The sequence below is a fragment of the Antennarius striatus genome, chromosome 4 (assembly GCF_040054535.1).
Source record: "Antennarius striatus isolate MH-2024 chromosome 4, ASM4005453v1, whole genome shotgun sequence".
In the NCBI taxonomy this organism is placed as follows: domain Eukaryota; kingdom Metazoa; phylum Chordata; class Actinopteri; order Lophiiformes; family Antennariidae; genus Antennarius; species Antennarius striatus.
The window spans coordinates 12,874,442-12,894,355 of NC_090779.1; the positions used below are offsets into that span (position 1 = coordinate 12,874,442).

The following is a 19,914-nucleotide window of genomic DNA, read 5'->3' on the forward strand; positions in this document are numbered from 1 at the left end:
TGAAAAAGGGATGCATTTGGTTGATTTCGCCAAAGAATATGGCCGTAGTGCATCTATAATCGTCAAGTTATTAAAACAAAAGGAAGTTTAAGGAGTTTAAGGCATGCGTGGGTGGTTGGAGAAGTTCAAAAGGAGGACTGGAATTCACTCTGTTGTTCAGCATCATGAGACAGGAGCACATGAACCAAAGAGGGCAAAAAACAATGGGGACAGCTGTTGAAAGGTAAATGACCGCCATTATCATTCTTTACTCTATTCTTTGCTTTTAACATTATGCAAAACTGTCATTTATTGTGCATTAATCTAATTCTAACATGTATGTGTTACATCTTTTGATGCATTTTTATGCTTTATAAAACATTTATGTTGGAATTTTGGGGGGCTTGGAACGGATTAGGGCATATGCATTGAAAACGAGTCTCTACATACGTAATTTTCTACTTACGTAATTTCTTCCGGAACCAATTAATTTCATAAGTAGAGGTACCACTGTATGTAGATTTTAGCAAGACAGTGCTATATCTTTTTTTTAAGCTTAGAAAATGCCCATTCTTTATCAATGACTTTTATTAGACTGTATCATGACCCTCAATCTCATCATAAAAAATGAGAATTAAATGCATCCAACAATCTAGCCTAATTAGATCTCAGCTTCAGAAACTGATTGGATTAACTAGGATTAATTTTATTAAGATAATATAATGAATTTCAATATCACTATTTGACACAAAACACTAATTTTATACAAAGCGCCCACTTAGCTCATTATGCAAACTGAAAGTTATATGGACTTATGACAAAGGAATTAACACAACTGAGGGTGAGTACATAATTCTTCCTTTAACAGAGTAAATTAATTGGGACTCAAAGTTGTAACAGCTTTATTGAAAGTAAATGCTTCAAGTAGTCACATAGGATTTTTTAATTTTTTTTAAAAAAAGTTCAGAATTTGTTTATATGTCCCGACACTCCGACAGGACAGATCAAACTCTAACATTCCCATCTTCTACATAAATCAGAAGTTACATTTATAGACCATGATGACGCTGTGATTCTCTTTGGAATAAAGCAGTCATCTCAGACAGGCACTGCTTTTGAATAAAAATGATCAAACAATATTAAACTACGACAGCAAAATATTTCCTCCTTTCATTCACATGTCAGCCGACATGATATTAAAGTGATCTATTGGCGACCTACATGGGAGAAATTTCCTTGCTCAACCTGGACAATTTTCCTTCAGTCCTGCCTGTTAGTCCATTATCAGAAAGACAACAAAACAAAAGATGCCTCTGAATAAGACTGCCACTCAAGAACACACAAGTGCGCATGTGAGAACAAACACCTGAGAATGAAGCATATAATGAAAGTCTATCTGCAAATGATAGAGCCCTGTAAGTAAAAACTCAGTGCAATGCATAATCGTCCTTGAGCACTGAAGGTTCAGAGCTGTTGCACATGAACAACTCTTACAGCTCTTGGTGCAAACAGACCAAGCCTACACGTAAATGCTATAATGCACATATACAGACATATCAACCCATCTCCCAAAACCAACATTGGCATTGCATAATTCATCAGAATATCTAATTAACTTTTTATACACATTTTAAACATTTATTACCTGGTTATAAAGGGCGCACACATGCAGGGCGGTGTTGCCCGATGCGTTCTGGCCACTCATATCAGCTCCGTAAAACAGCAGGTGTTCCAGATGCTGCACGTGGCCATAGCGGCATGCCTGGAACAGATTTACAATACTTATTCATTTACAAAATTGCCATTTTAAAGTTAAAGGAACAACCATATAGTGTCACTAAAAAAAGAACTTAAATGTGAAAAAGGACTCATTGGATTTTGAAAAGTGATGTAATAAGTAGAATTACACCAAATTAGTCATCATGTTCTGTTTTTTTGAACCAAACAAAATATAGGAAATAAAATTGATACAATCCCATTTTTGAACCCTAATCCTAATCCTAATCTATCATGTTTTTTTAATCAATGTGTTAAAATAGCAAGTTAAATTGAAGAAAAAACTGCCAGGTCATAGTGGTGATTTTGTGCAAAAAGATTTTTGTGTTAAACATTTTTTAAATCTGGTTGGTCGTTTGTTTGTTTGGTTGGTTGGTAGGTTGATTGGTTGTTTGATTTGTTGGTTGGTCGGTCGGTAGGTCGGTCGGTCGGTCGGTCGGTCGGTCGGTTGGTTAGTTAGTTAGTCAGCATGATCTCAGCCCCCATGCTAAAAAAATATAAAGACGAGATCCCTGCAGTAACTAGAATTTAGATTACAATAAGATACAAAGAGAGCATGAATTAACATGGTCCTAAAACGTATCAGGAAAATCACATAAACCAGTAAGGGAATTGAAACTTTCTCCCTTATTTTTCTTTTGGTCTTTGCTTCATTCATAATGACAAGAGTCTATGGAATCAAAAGAACATTTAGTTTTTATCACTTCAATCTCATTGTGAATCTATGAACTGAAATTATTCTGGAAAATGTGGTGTGTTTTTGAGACTCTTCGTTTTACAGAACTGCCAGCCATAAACTTCTCCTCTAATCTCCATCTTCTTGTGCTGTGGTATTGTCCTGTCCATCACTGACAAAGAAGCGCACCAACTCTTGCCAGTAATTGTTTTCTCGCTTTTGTTCTGTGTGTGTGAGTTTGATAGCAGCGAATCAGAGGACGAATGATGATGGGATTGTTGTTGGTTATCGCACCATCAGTAGTGTATGCTATTGTACGGTTTAAATTATATCACTACAATACTGATGCTGAGAAGGACGCAACAGAAGGACAAGGAAATCAAGTTGAAAAAAGCTGAAGAATTACATTTACGAGAAAATGGGTAGCACTAGGGGACCTTTGTTTATAAGCTTTCGTGCATTCAAAATTGTTCTGCTGGGATACTGATAACAGACCGAAAATTTGGCCACATCTCCCTGTTCTAAAATCACTCCAATGGCTTTGTGTCTCCCTCAGGATCGAATATAAGGTCAGTCCACGTACTAATAAGTGCCTTAATGGTATTAATCCTGAAGGAAGATTACTCCTTATTATTACTCCTCAATGCTTCACAGGTCACCTCTGCTCTGGACAAGCAAGCTTTTTTGCAGATCCTGAGGACCAAGCTTTATAACATGGGAGACCGAACCTTCTGCTACATTGCTCCCTCTCTTTGAAAAGCTCTCCCTGTTCACCTGAGAGATCCACAGACAGTGGAAGCTTCTAAAAAAGGAGTAAAACCTTTCTTGAGCAATGCCTTTTCCTAAATTTTATTTTTATCTTATTCATTTTATTTGAGATTGTTCTACAATGTAAAGTGTATCACGAATAAAATTCATTAGTCTTTCCTGCTAAATATTCAATTGATGAATAGTTACATTTAGAGCAACACAACCATAGTAAAATATCATTTAGAACTCTAACACCTTTCTGTCACTGCTGTACTCACAATATGCTGTGTTTACTCTTCATATGTATTTCTACAACACAGTGTGAGTGAGAAATTCTGTGGAGATAGATCAATTTTTTTCCATGTACTTTTTCAGAACAAAATCTTTGGTTGGAAATGTAGTTCAAAGTGATATAAAAATATGCCAAATGAAAAAAAAACAACCAATATAATAAAAATAAATATAGTAATAACAATGGTTATCCAGGTCATAATGACCTGGATAACCATAATGACCTGGATAACTGAGAACCTACACAGACAGCAATAATAACATTCATCCATTCATCTTCCAACCCGCTTAATCCGCTAACGCAGGTCGCGGGGTAGCCAGTGCCTATCCTGGCAGTCTCAGGGCGTGAGGCGGGGGACACTCCAGGCACGACGCCAGTGTACCGCGGAGCCACATAGAAACAAACAATCATTCACACACACACTCACTCCTATGGTCAATTTGGGACCGGCCAATCAACCTGAGGCGCATGCTTTTGGAGGTGGGAGGAAGCCGGAGAACCCGGAGAGAACCCACGCAGACACGGGGAGAGCATGCGAACTCCGCACAGAGCAGGACTCGAACCCGGGTCCGCCGTGTTGTGAGGCAGCAGCGCTAACCACTGCGCCACCGTGCCGCCCCAGCAATAATAACAATGATTACAAAATCACCATGACAATGTGAGGAAAACACAAACATTTTATTCAGTCTACAGATGAGACCTCCGGTGCTGCACCTGCATTTGTATTCTGCATATCACTAATCACTGATTTGTTTGTGTTGTGTGTTACCTGGTGTATCTCCTGCCAGCCATTCTCATCTACACAGCCAACCTGTGCATGATCATGCAGCAGCAGCTCACAGCAGTAAGGATCACCACCCACCATAGAGCTGTGGTAAAGAGGAGTCAACCCCCTACTGTCCTTGTAGTCAGGTGATGCACCCAAGTCCAACAGTGTCTAGTAGGAGAGGAACATGGATATAAGGGGATAATGCCTAAATTCAGAGTCCAGACTGTTGTTGTATCTATGTTTTATCCATCATGACCATACAAATTGAAGGTTAAAGTGACTTGCAAACCTATAGTATATGCTGGTTTTTATAAATCTCACATGAACCCAATAAATAAATTCTCTAAAATCTTTAAAAACACTTTTATAGGTTTTTATTTGACAACAGCAGCAACATTTCTATGTTACAGGCCCAGTGACATTGAAAGTGTGGACAATGATAATGACCGAGCGGAAATAACCAATTCCAAATTCAACAGTTCTGGCTCATCAGGAAATCAATTATATGACTCATGTACACCATTTCATTTAGGTTGCAAGCCTCCTCAACCCAGACATGGAAGGCAATTGAATGAATATGACAGCCTATTCAAATGGGGGTATGCTGGGACTCACATATTTTGTAATAACTCAAGCACTCTCTACTAGAGATTACCTGCCTTCTTACCCAGAGATAAAAGTTTGCAAGCAAGCAATTGGCTTAGCAAGAGAAAGAATTGGTGTAGCAAAAAAAGTTAACAAATGAGTCAGCTGTCCAGTATTATTATTGCGTGAACATGTGTGTGTGTGCCTGTGTGTGTTATACTCACTATAAGGGCTGTGTGGTTCTTGCTGCGCACAGCCTTGTGTAGGGCAGTAATGCCGTCTTTTGTTCTGAAGTCCAGATGTGCACCTCCACTCTTCAGTACCTTGATTAGCTCTGCACATCCCTCCAGCTGTGATGCCAGTGTCAGAGGACATTCTGTAAATTCCAGTAAAAAACAAGCAAACAATTTTAAATATAAGTTTTTGCGTCTTTTTTCTAAATATCAAACAATTGATGATGTTAATATCTGATGAAAAAAACTGCCCAATGAAATGTCCTGATACTCTGCATGTAGGTAAATGCAATGGTTGCTGTGATTGTCACACTCTGACATACTTAGGTAATTGCTACCTGTTGGTGTTTAACCAAGCTATTCTTATGTTTCCCTCACATCACAGCTCTCAATCCTACAGGCCAGACAACAGCGAAATCTCTATGGCTGGACAAACATTTGTATTTAGGAGACATTAGCATACAAAACAAAGCAGCTCTGCCCAGCATACTAAAGGATTATTTCAGAAATGCACACTTTGTCATTTTGTACTGAAAAAACAGAAAAAATGACACTACTTGAGAAAAGGAAATCATGGGGAACAAAAAAGAATAACAAGAAGAAGGCAGTTGGTATGCTTTCAGCATAGACTTCCTCACCTCCTGTGTCAGGATCATGGAAGTTGGGGTCCAGGCCTTTGTCAAGGAATCGTGAGACCTTTTCAGTGTTTCTCTGCTGTACATACTCCATAAACTTCTTCAGGTTTGCCTAATGGAGGGAGACAAGGGAATGGAAAGATGAGAGAGTAGAGAAAGAGACAGCTGTGATTGGGTAATGTAAGACTCATGTGGATGGGGATGTTTAATAATGCAGTTCAGAGATGAAAGCTAAAGTCACTGCTCTCTCCCTGTGTTTTAAAGGTTTTATTCCTGCTCTGTCTTGGCAAGCAAATGGACCATTTGCGGTAGCTATATAAGTTATAACAGGATGGACAAAAAAACCGGGACAAGGCTACAAAGTAGCACTGAAATAATAGCCTATTTTAGTGCCAAAACGGGAAAAAAATGCAACCCAGCGGCTGGTAAGAGCAATACTCTACATCACCGGATCCAACTTAAATGTTTAAGGTAATCTTCATAAAACAGGAACAAACACTGCATAAATTCAAATAAAAATTCTGCCCAGCACACACACACATGCACACGCACACGCACACGCGCGCACACACACACACACACACACACACACACACACACACACACACACACACACACACACACACACACACACACACACACACAAACACACACACACACACACACACACACACACAAATTTCCTCATTGACTTATAATTAAAAATATTCATTACCTATACTGATGAGTGTAGGCCTGCAGAGTATATAATTAAAAATGAAGCTGTGAGTGAGGCACCAACACAAAAATTTCATAATGGAGCACTATAGCCTTGAGATCAGGAGCAACAATCAATACTGGATTATTTGAGCCCTAAACTAGGATGTATCTAATAACTATGTTCGCCACTGTAAAATAACAAAAAGACTATAAAATGTATTTTACTTCAAAGTATAATTCTGATCTTGTAAAATAAAAATGGCTTAAAGCTGAATATGCAACTCAAAGATTTAGTTGGACAATAGTTGATGTCCCCAAAGTACCCCTTACTACTGCATTATATCAAGGATTCTGAGCTTATATAACATCCACATGTGCAAAAGCTTCCACTCATGCACATTACATTTTACATGGCATGGTTAGCACAGGGCATTTAGTATATTAAACCTAATAACAGACTTACAAGCGTATACACTCACATGAAAGAATGCAGTGGCTGTTTTTCTCACCATGTACGGCATCATATACAGTATATCCTCACTCTGAGAAGTCCCACTCTACATATCCCTCTGAATTTCACATCACATCCTCCACCGAGTCATCTGCAGCTTGCTCGTCTCTACAAGGCTGTCTCTTGTTCACACACATGCACACACACACACACACACACACACACACAGACACACACACACACACACACAGAGATGCGCGCGCACACACACACCACTAACATGCTGCGAGAAGCCGCTATCCGCTACACTCATCACTCCAAGTCAAACTGTGTGAGAAATACACTTTGTATTTTTTGTAGATGTGCTGTGAGGCAGTTGTTATGGTGATGGGATACAAAGACAACTCTGGCAGCCAGTGTAAACATGAGTGGGAAGATCGTTGAGCTTGTGTTTTAGTATGTGGTGAAATAATGCCTTGAAGAGGCAAGGGATGATTTGCCGCTGATCAGCTGAACGTGATGTGTGTTTTGTATTAGTCCCCTGCTGAACAGGGGACTAATAGAAAGGTTTGTTTTATCTGCTTTGATGAGGATCTTGATGAAAATCATAATTTTCTCCGTACACACATGCACACATGCAAACATTTTCACTATGACATAATTGTAGTTCATCAGATTCAAAAGTCATATCTTGTGCCAAACTGTAACAGCAACTAAGACCAATAAAAATGACGCACATCCTTCATTTGTCATTAAGAGTTAAAGCTTCTGTAAATTTATACAAAAGCCAATACAATGCTTTACAGATTAAATCTTATTTATCAAAACATTTTTGCATTACGAACCGACTTATGTGTTTTCATAAATAAAAAACTTAAGTAATTCCATACTTAATGTTTAATTTAAGTGAGTAGTACAATTTATGTAATTACAAATGCTCTGATCTGTCTTCTTGACACACTCAAACAACTAAAACAAATATATTATTTTGGAAAATTTATCAAGTTTTACAAAGTAATGAGTTCAAAACATTTATTTCAAACATCTGTGCGCTAACCATTACGTTACTAAAACTTCCTCCATATCTCATAAAATGATGGTCACATTAAAAAGGTGGAAATTAGAAAAAAATGAAAGGAGTAGAAAAAGAGGCAGCAGGACCCTAATAACACTACAAGTTCTTTATTAATTTTCTAACTGTAATTTAATTTTAATATGACTGCTGTTCTGCACAGGCTATTGTACTCAAGTTAATAATGATGTAGTGTTCTGGCAAGAATGATTATAGAGAACATAATCTTCAAACAGAGGGATAAAGGCTTACCTTTTGCAACGTTGGATTGCTTTAAGAAAGACAAATGTGTCAATTTAGAGTGATGCTGGCAGTTCAAGACGAGAAGCACCCTCCACACTAAAGTTACCTCTGTTTTCCTACAGGACAGATGTCCGTTTTATCAGTCCACTACTTCTACCTGATGATCCATTTATTGATTACCAATAGAGCAGCTGATACTCATCTATCACTTTCTAACTAATCTTTTAAATATCTGTTTACACCGTTGGTCTTCAAAGCCGGATTTTCTTTTTGAAGTTTTTTGTCTAGTGTAGGAAAAATGAGAGCATTATCTTTTAACAAAAATACTACTAAATTAGTTTCAAAAGGCTTATGTGCACAGACACGGGTGTGGTGTAGTGAACCACTGCAGACTGATGATCAAGCTAGTCTTACTGCTGCGACGACTGAACAACACTATCACACAATAAGTGGAATCCCCCTATCATTTTGTATATAATGTCACATGCTGTGTTAAGCATATTAAAGTGATCCCACCATATGCGAGCGTAGAATTTATGTGTGAGCAAGGACACAGCATGCAGTTCACAGATTTATAGGTCTTTACTCATCTGCAAAAACCAAACCTTGGTTAAAAGTTTGAATGGTGGTCTGTTCACTTTGTCTATCATGAGGATGGAATATCCTGTTGCTGGGTCAAGAAAAAAAAGGGAAATCAAAGGAAAGATGAGAGAAAGAGAAAAGGGAAGGAAGACATGAGAAATGCAATTTGTGCAGTAGAACAAGAAAAAGTAGAACAAGAAAAAATATCAATAAGCAATATAATCTATGGCTATTCAAAATGTTAAATAAAAGATAGCCTTCAGTTGCTCAGCACAATGTGTCCATATGATAAGAATTCAATCTTCAACTACAGTCTTTCATTAAAATATGGTATTTTTGTCCCTCTATGTTTGTTCTACAGAGGACTGCAAAACATTGGCGCTATTGTGAATAGAAACTTCCAATTTAGAATAGAATCCATTATTGACTTTGAAACTAATCAAAATTTTGACTTCAATTTCCCTCTATGCTTTCCTTAAGCATCAGAAAGACGCTCTTGTTGCCACAACCAGTAAAGGGGGATTATTCACCTCTAGACAGCAAGATAATAAAAAGACAATATAGCTTATTTTCAAACTAACTTCAGTGTGTTCTCCCTTTTTCCTCCTTTTATTAAGGATTTTTGTCAAATTCATAAAAGGCAATGTAAAGATGTCACCGTTCATGTCCATCCATGTGTAATCCATATATTTAAGTATGGCAGACTCTGCCCTATATTTACACTCAATAACACATGGCTGAATAGCCCTCGGTCTACCACAGCTGGTTCGAGTACACAGCGGCATGGATGAGCAGTAATTCCAATGCTCACCAATATGATGCTTATTCAGAGGGATCATATTCTGACCTAATGTTATCTGGCCCGTGAATTACACACATGCTCTACCGTGTCACAACTGCCTAGACAGAGTCAGGCAGTGCGGTGGGACATCGGCTTCCTCATGAAGGTGGTCAGACATCAGGCTGATATGAACATAGTTTCTACAGCTGTTCAAAGGGCTCAAGCGAATGTGGAAGTAACGATTCAACCGGGTTGAACACAGTCTTACTGTCAGTGCCAGCTGCATTATAGCACCTCATTGTGAAGACAAGTATGTGGTAACAGTCAATGACATTCCCACATTTACATCAAGGCCTATTTCCTATGTGTAATTGGGACACGTATCCTATGCTTTTAAAAGATTCCATAAACAGATTTAACAACAAAGTTGACTGATGTGAACAGACTCCTAATGAAATTTTATTCCAGCTCATCAAGTACACCATGTGAGTGTTTTGTTGTCATATTTGTGACACATTTGTGTAGGTCTATTCAGCCTCTCTGACAGTGATGCAGAAAACAATTGTGACAATGACTGATAGTCTGCTAAATCAAACCCAACAGTGTCAGGGATGAACAAAACATCTGAAACCATTGATCTAATTAGTTACTTGAAAACACTGTTCATAAAGAAACGGAGGGCATTTTGTACATATACAGTCATACTCAAAAGAAATAATCATTTAGGAAGGTGGGAACATGAAGGCAGTGTCTGTTAAAATGATCCTATAAAAAGCCTTGACCAACTCGTTATCATGGTATAAAATAGTGCTCTACCATGTGACATCAACAATCAATGCATATATTTATGCAGTCACATCAGTAAACAATGAAACCCTATCTGGCACAGAATGTTCCTGGTTTTCTGTGTGTTTACGCTCTACTGGCAGTCACTTATCTAATGGCTGAATGGAGTAAGAGTGAGAAGGCCTTGACCCCTCTCTTTCAGATGCCTTGTACAGAAGCTGTCCTGGTGAAGAGGTGCTGAATTTTAATGAGCACACATAAATCCAGAGAGACACAACTCCCATTAGGTGCATTCTTCTTTCCCTCATGACACAACTATGAGCAGTAGAAGAAAAGCAATTTACACTTTGTGTAGTGATGGAATAATAAACGCAAATATTTGTCAAACAGCTGTGTATGCAAGGGTTTCTTTACATTTCTTTTTTATTATAAAAAATAAAATAAAATTGAGGTAACATATTTTGAATTAAAGGGACAATAAAGTTAATTTTAAGTGACATATATGTTATTCATTATTATGAAAGAAGAAAAAATAAATGTTATGTGTGTAGCATCATCCGTTTGGTCAAAAATGCTTAAAATCTGTGCCGCAGCAGCTTCCGCAGTCAGTGGTCACGTGGGCATCATACGTCACTGGCAAACAATTTAGCTTGGCAACCATAAGAAACAATGCAGTTCTAGACGCAATTAACACCAAAAAGATCATGGTTACCTGCGCGGTGAATGGTTGTGTCAACAGAACAGCAAAAAGACGCAACTTTCAAATAAATTCGTTGTGGAATTAATAACAACCATTGATGGGCTAGCGAGTTAGCACTTTTAGCGCGATCCCTTCCCAGAAGGTAATCTAAAGAACAACAGGTCCTTGTCTTCGCGTCTTATTGCTGTTCTGTTGACACGATCGCTCAGGGAGTACTGGGAGATGCAGCGTAAGGTGAAGGTAGAGGTAGCAAAGGCCAAACAAGGGGCTTATGATGACTTGTATGCTAGGTTGGACAGTAAGGAGGGAGAGACTGATCTATACCGGTTGGCAAGACATAGACAGAGATGGGAAGGACGTGCAGCAGGTTAGGGTGATTAAGGATACGGAGGATAGATTTTAAGTACTTAAGCTCAACAGTTCAGAGTAATGGAGAGTGTGGAAAGGACGTGAAGAAGCGTGTCCAGGCAGGATGGAACGGGTGGAGAAAAGTGTCAGGTGTGATGTGTGATAGAACAGTTTCAGCTAAAATGAAAGGAAAGGTGTACAAAACTGTGGTGAGACAAGCGATGTTGTTTGGTCTAGAGACAGTGTCACTGAGGAAAAGACAGGAGACAGAGCTGGAGGTAGCAGAGATGAAGATGCTGAGGTTCTCTCTGGGAGTGACCAGGAAGGATAGGATCAGGAATGAGTACATCAGAGGGACAGCACATGTTAGAGGGTTTGGAGATAAAGTCAGAGAGGCCAGACTGAGATGGTTTGGACATGTCCAGAGGAGAGATAGTGCATATATTGGTAGAAGGATGCTGAGTTTTGAACTGCCAGGCAGGAGGCCTAGAGGAAGACCAAAGAGGAGGTTTATGGATGTAATGAGGGAGGACATGAAGGTAGTTGATGTGAGAGAAGAGGATGCAAAGGACAGGGTTAGATGGAGGCAACTGATTCACTATGTCGACCCCTGAAGGGAAAAGCCGCAAGGAAAAGAAGAAGAAGTACATGAATGGTTAAATGTAAACGTATAATAATTTTGAACACAAACTAATAGCAAGCAACATCAAAACAAATAAAGATCTAATGATTGTCATAAAAATCTGCAATGTAAAAATCTTACACACAGCAGCCACTACATTTTAAAATTTGATTCCTATAGATGTTTGTATCTATAAAACTACAAAGCTAAATATGTTGTGAATAATATCTTTGTGAAATGTACAAAAGTCATTAATGTTCATGCATAACTTTACTTCATTATTTCCATCCTAAACCTAACTTCTAGTCATCCATTTTTAGAAATGCATTTATCCTGGAGCCTATCCCAGCTGACACCGGGTAAAAGGTTGGATACACCCTGGAAATCATGGCAGTTCATCACAGGGCTATCATACAGTGAGACAATTTATCATTTTGGGACAACACTTTTTGTTAATTTGGGGTAGTGCAGTATCAGTGCAGTATTAATATCTGTAGCTAAATACACCTATCTCATGTAAAAATTTTTTTTAATATTTTAAAATAAAGTAAGGAACTATAAATTATAATACTTTGTAAGTGCATTCTCATTTTTTCAGCATTTGTAGCACCTAATGGGAGAGAATTGCTTAAACATGTAGTAGAATTGAGCTCTCTGATAAAGGTACCTCAAAATTACTCTTTGTGGCTTAATGTGTGTATTTAAACTCTGCTAAAAGACACAGAGCTGCTATGTTCTGCTTCACGCCTGTTAGACCAGATTAGTGTTTCTTTGTGTGTTTTATCTGCATATATCTGAAAACTGTTCTACCTCCATCTATGTGTATTTGGACCGCAGCCTTCAGTGTGTTCTTCTGAAAGAGGAAGCATTTACTAATCTCCAATATCCGTGCCTAACAGGCTTAAAGTGTAATGCTCTTAGCTACAAGAAAGACCAGTTCACTTTATGGTAGTTTGTGAACTTGAGCCAAAAGAACTGTTTTGTCTGCGAGGGCAATCTTCAACCGTTATTATAAAGCATCAAATAAATCTCAATAATTTGACACTCTTTAGCTTAAGGGAAGACCAATACTAAGAGGCTTGACGGTGAAATGTATTGCACTCATTTAGTCATAAATGTACAAACATCTCTTCCCCTCTCTCTCTCTCTCTCTCTCTCTCTCTCTCTCTCTCTCTCTCTCTCTCTCTCTCTCTCTCTCTCTCTCACACACACACACACACACACACACACACACACACACACACACACACACACACACACACACACACAGAGTTAAAAGCACGTACTGTTTCATCATTTTGGGCACATATTTTATTTATGATACATGACTACCGTAAAAATATATTCTTAAACCTTTAGTACAAATGATGAGTGTTGTTGCTATAGCAAGAGCAACGGCATCGAATACACCGAAAATGTTCCTCCATAAAATGTAGGTGTTACACCTCTCCAGTGAAGATTTGGGAAGATCTCACAGTTAAGCTCAGCTGTCATCCTCATAGCAATCATGAAATATACTCTAAACAACTTGATGAATTCAGCAGTATTGTAGCTTTTCACACCTGCTTACACACTGAAAAAAAAAAAAAACAGTTTGTTAAACCTGCCACTCAGTCCAGATTTGCGGAAATGTAAGCACATTTTCAGCTTCACACCTTTTCACTCATCCAACAAAAAACATCTTGTTTTGCAAAAACAAGTAAAAACACTTTCCTACATGTATACACATAAGTATGACATGTTTGTTTGTTTTTTGCCATTTTATTGCCCCACTTTTCAAAATACCCCTTCAAAATTGCAGGTTTTATTTTCTAATTGCTAATAAACTAAAATGAAATGTATAGCACAACTATTCAAACTGACACACAGAGAGCAAAAAAACCATTCTCTTGTCTCGAAAAAGCTAAACACATTTTCTGTTTCACACACATTTCCACACATTTAAAATGGCACTTTTTAAATTCAGAGCAGACTCTATCTGCTCAGGAGGCTGGGGTCTTTTGGAGTGCAGGGGCCACTCCTGAAGACCTTCTATGACACTGTGGTGACCTCGGCTATTTTTCGTGGGGTGGTCTGCTTGGGGAGCAGCATCACTGCGGCCGACAGGAGAAGACTGACCAGGCTGATTAGGGAGGCCGGCTCTGTCCTAGGATGCACTCTGGACTCAGTGGAGGTGGTGGGAGAGAGGAGGATGACAGCTAAGCTGTAATTTTTTTTTGATGCAGACCATCAAAGAAACTGTAACTTTTTAGTATGGGACAATGTGAACTTTTATCATGTAGCCCCAGTCCAAATCTGGTCTGCCTACAGGCAGCACTTTCTGTGCATGCCTCTCATGCAGGCTATGGAACAGGAATGTGATAAACTGATGTGGGTGCAATTCAGGGACAGATGGGACAGCAAAGACGCTTCTTCCCTCTATGTATGACAAGGGGAAGATACTACCTGTGATGTGAATGAGGTGTTGCACCCAGACCCAGCTGTACAGCAAGTTGGTCCTTAATATTTTTCTTGCTTCTTTTCTCAAATATTTTTATTCAGATTTTTTTCTATTTTGGTGTATGTTTTGTGAATTGTGCTTTAGCAATTGGAAAAAAAAATTCCTGCATGTCTTTTTTCTTTATATTTTTCTACACATTTGTTTTTGTTATTTTCTTCTTTAGTTTACTGTTTTTGTAGCAAGAATCTATAAAATCAACAATTATAATTTGAAGAAAGAAAGTTCAATGTGCTTTAGAACACAGCATTGTCCAACTGGTTGATAAAGAATCAGATAATAAGAACAATATACTGTATGTGCATATTTTGACGCTATAAGGGTATTAAAAATTGCTTAGGCAATGTTTCAATTTGCAAAACATCTGAAGTGTTCTTCTGCTTGTGTGCGCGGTTGTATTAATGGTGTGTAGAGATTTGGCAAAAGGATCCCCATTTTAAAAGACAACACAGAAAAAATATAAAAGAAAAAAACAGTACAAGAAAGAATGAAAAGATAAAGCCTCTGGCATTCTAGTTTAAAGCTAGCCTTGACCTGGCGCCATGCCACCTACTGATAAAGCATTCACAACCAGTCTGGTTATCCTATGATGGAGAGCATATGTACATTTAGAGTCTGTAAAACATAACAAAATGAAAGAAAGTAATTATTTTAAAAGTAGTTACTTGGGCAAGGAACATATGAAAACAATAATCATTAAATTCTGTAATATTGTAGTTCATTCGTATTGATGTAAAATCTGCCTTTCTGACATATAATACTCGAACATTAGCAGCACCCAATGAAAAATGCACAGATTAAAGAACAGCAAATGACATTCCCTGATCAAACTTTCAATTCATACATATATACAGTATATATATGTATGTATGTATGTGTGTGTGTATATATATGTGTATATATATATATATATATATATATATATATATATATATATACTGTATATGTATATGTAAATATACACACACACACTGTATGTGTGTATACACTGTGTATACACACACACACACGCACACATATAGACTCAATGAATCGGTATCTTGAATAGACTTCTCGCCTACTGAGTTGTTTTAGAGTCATTTTGTTAAGAATTTTTTGTGTCTAACCTCTGTGGTCCGGGTCTTGGCGGCTCTCTTTGAATGCAGCATCATGTTGGCTTTTGTAATCCTTTTCAGAAGCAGTGGAATAATGTGTTTTAGCTCTGTATAATATTTAGTGTTTCTCTTAATTATACCACTTTGGACAGGCAGAGCAGTGTCAGCGTGCTCTGACAGGACCACAACAACACATGCAAATCCATGTCCTCTTTGTCATTCATCAACACAATCACAGGCATGCAGTGCACTGGCTTATTCAATTCTGCTGCGTTTCAGGTACCTTCCCGTCCAAAATGACAAGATGGCTGCCATAATTAACTTGCATTCTTTGCTTGCCTTAATCTCAACTAGGAAACACATTGATTTATGTTAAATACCACTCCTAAGGTATCTTTAATGTCACCTTGTTGTGTCCGATCTGCAGACTGGATGCACCACATGGAGCTATTTAGTTAAACTGCAGTTGCATTGGGAATGTGCTATCACAGGACACTGATTTCATTTTGCAACATATGCACCATGTTTTTCCTTTCTTTTCAATGTGTAGTGATCCCACAACATTTTCTGTTGTTTCCCTTGATAGCCCTTGCTGTTTTCTTCTGTCTCTTGCATTTTGAAGTCTGCACCTTGGATTCACATTAGAGCCACAAGAAAAGCATGTACACTGCTACAGAAATAACCCTCCATACAAAACACTCTGCTATCCTTATAGTTATTTGACTGTTGGGAAGTAATTTGCTCCAGGATTTTTAGGAACTGGGTTACCTAAATAAAGCAATTACCACACCCACTTACAAGATTGAATACACTGTTTAGACAGATAGAGAGAAAAGCAGCAGTCATTCATTCGTTCATTCATTCGTTTTTTCATTCATTCAATCATCTGCTGCTTCTGCTTTTGCAAGTCACGGAAGTTACAGCAGCCACTCCCAGTGGACATACGGACAAGACGTGAGGGACATTCTGGATGCGAGGCCGGTGCATCGCGGAGCAAAACAAAGTGCATATTTTTGGAGGTGGGAGGAAGCCGTAGAACCCGGAGAGAACCCATGTATACACCGGAAGAACGTACAATGTTTCTGGGGTGGCAGTGGCTCAGTGGTGGAGCAGACGTCTTGAAGACAGATCGCCCAGCCATCGGTGATTTGAGTCCCGCTCCTGCCAGGACATCGTCCGCAGTGTGAGCTGATGGTGGGAGGTGTCAGCTCAGCTCCCAGCAACTGCCGAGGCGCCCTTGAGCAAGGCGCCGCCTAAAAGCTGCTCGTGTGGGGCACGATCCCTCATGCACGACCCATCACTCTGCCTCCCCCTAATATTTGATGTATTTTTTTATTTTTTTATTTAACTTGTATTTATCCTGGTGAGTCCCATTGAGATTACAGATCTCTTTTGCAAGGGAGCCCTTGCCACATTCACGCTCACATTCACACCTACGGGCAATTTAGGCTGACCAATTCACCTATGGTGCATGTTTTTGGAGGTGGGAGGAAGCCAGAGATGTAAGCATGACCTAACACATATGTTACTGCATGCAACTGTAGTGTAGAGACAGAAAGACAATTTCTCCGTTGAGGAACAATAAAGTGGACTTCCTTCTTCTTCTTTCTACTAACTCTGCAAAGAACATGACTCTTACCCAGAACCATATTGCTGTGAGGTGATAGTGTTACCCACTGCGCCACAACATTTGATGATCACATACATCGATTGTGAATTTACCAGTACAGGATCATTAAAGACAGACAGACGGACAGACCGTCCGTCCGTCTATCTAGCTAAAGGGATGTTATTGGACATTCATTCATTGGACATTCATCTAAGTGGCAGGTGTGGTACGCCCTAGTCAAGTGACCAGTTTATCACAGAGTCACATACTCTGTGATAAACTAGAGTGTCATGTAAATTGCATGTTTTTGGTGGTGGGAGGAAGCTGGAATGTACCCATATAGACATGGGTGAAACATCCAAACACCACACAGAGACCCCATGTTTAACTGAACTAAGGACCTTACCCACAGAACCATTGTGCTGCCCATTATTTGAATATTATCATACTTTTTTTTTTTACTGCACCAACACTAAAAATCCATTATTCACATCATGAACAAGAAGCTATCAGATTTAAATTAAAGCATTTTTCACAGCTACTGGCATTTCATACCGAGAGATTGTGGGTTGAAAAATGACTAAAAGTCAGCGTGTAGTCTAAATTACATTCTATCAGATGATGAAATATGACAGACTTCTCTTGTTGAGTGTATTGAACGACTGAGTGCTTTTGTATGTTAGTGTTTGTGAACACGGAGGTTGGGGGAACATGAGGGGAATGCATGCTGTCATCAGAATGAAATCTAGAGAAAGGAAGAGCTGAATCAGGACCAGTCATGTGCTTTTTTCGTTGGTGCACAGACAAGCAGACACAAGGGGGCACAGCCAGAGGATGAAATACAATTACACAGACCAAAGGTGAACTGGAGCTTATTCTGGTGAAACTTACATCAAAATAAATCAGACAGTAAAGCAAAAATTACCCCCCCCCCTTTACATTTGATCCCCAGCTGTAAACAGGTCAGGGAACACAGATGGAACAGAAGAGGGCAGCAAACAAGCTGCAGGCTGAGACAGGGGAAATGTGGGAAGTGCTTTTATTCAGTCAGATGATTGTACTTCATGCCTCTGGCATCCTCTTCTACCTCTAATCATTATGGCTGACCTAGAACGATGTAGCTTCTTGCTAGTGTGATTTTGCAGTAGCAAGAAACAATGTGGTAAAATGCATTGAGACAGAATATATCCTCGGTTGCTTGCCTCCTTCCTTGGTTGGTTGTTTTTTCACTAACCCAGCAAACACTGCTAACCTTGTAAACCTGCCACAAGAGGATGCAAAGGTGCTGCTATTATTAGTTTGCGAGCCACTATGGCCTCAGATCTGACATATTTTAGTTTTTTTTTTAACAATTCTGAATGTGTAATTTGTAGGTGATGGTATTTTTATTTTAATGTTGTGTTAACTGGACATGATCCTAAGATCTCTTGGTCAGGGACTGATATCCAGGTTTAACTAAAATAGATGTAGTAAAGCATATTATTGAAGTAAATATAGAACAACAAGAGACCATTTGTCTTTAATAGGCTCTTTGTATATAAATTTTGTTTTATGCTTCAAACTTTGGTGACTTAGGATTCTTTCTCTTTTCTTTCAGTGACATCAACTTCTCTGTAGTCACATAATTGTACTAAAGCTGACTTATATCCCATCTCTGTCACACACTTGTTTCTAGTGAACTGGTACAGTGAAGTGTAATATCATCAAGACAAAGATTAAAGACAGTTACGACAGACCTGCACAACCTCTCACCCCATAAGGATAGACAGATAGTTTCAGAAGACATTTTTTAACACAAATGGCAATAATAACTAAATAATTTAAACTAAATGGTCTTCAGGTCTTCAGTGTATGGAGCTTTGTTGTTGATTACGTTGTTCTCACAATATACGATTTTGCAGCTAAGGCAATGGGCTATTGTTTCAATACCTACAGCTGAACGCTATGTGCGATAATATAGGGAAAGGGAATAGTAAAAAAGACTATGCTATTAATATCAAAAAATGATGGTTGGAATAATAGTTGGGTATCTGCTTAATTTAATTTATGCTATTGCAGACTACTTTTGCATTTGTCCTTATCTTCAATTGCAGGGACAAAACTTCAGCACGTTAGTATTAACATGTTTAACAGGCAGAGACTTATTGGAGTGTATTATAAGGACCCTGGGGCAATAGTTTCTGCATGGCCTGGTTTAAGAGCATGCTGAATACAACATAATCAATTCTGTCTTTCACATCTGCCCCATCACTCTCTCTCTTTCAAAATGTCAGTGTACACAATCCATAATAACAATATCACACGAAGAACACAAACAACAGTAGTCTAATATCTGGTAGGCAATTACAGTAAGTATCTATAGAAACCAAACTCTACAAGGTAGGACCAAAACACTACAACACAAATCAAATCATGAATTCCAAAACAACAAAATGACATGATAGACGAGACTTTTTAATCCTTATAGATTCCACACATAATGAATTCATATTTGGACCAATGCACTCATGGTAGTTATTTGTGCATGATCAGGTGACCAGACTGCCAGTTGTAGCTCATGATGACTTGCCTGTAGGGTCAGCTGAGACTCTCAGCATGGGTTCAGAGAAAACAATGTGAATAGCAGTTTTTCATTTTTTATCGGATGATGTTTATATGTTCCATTCACAGACACATCATCCTCATCATTATCCTCCTTATGACAGCAATGTAACACAAGAACAGTAGTATGACAA

The 19,914-nt window shown here is 38.6% G+C and overlaps 1 protein-coding gene across 2 annotated transcripts in view; it reads right to left on the minus strand.

Moving 5' to 3' along the window:
- Positions 1 to 19,914, minus strand: part of shank3a (SH3 and multiple ankyrin repeat domains 3a) — a 183,565-nt gene that overhangs the window by 74,015 nt on the left and 89,636 nt on the right. For both annotated transcript variants that reach the window (XM_068313426.1, XM_068313427.1), the window contains exons 6-9: positions 5,699 to 5,807; positions 5,052 to 5,203; positions 4,243 to 4,410; positions 1,625 to 1,741 (exon numbers count right to left, since the gene is read on the minus strand). In XM_068313426.1, coding sequence (XP_068169527.1) covers positions 1,625 to 1,741; positions 4,243 to 4,410; positions 5,052 to 5,203; positions 5,699 to 5,807 — 546 coding nt within the window. The remainder of the gene's footprint in view (positions 1 to 1,624; positions 1,742 to 4,242; positions 4,411 to 5,051; positions 5,204 to 5,698; positions 5,808 to 19,914) is intronic.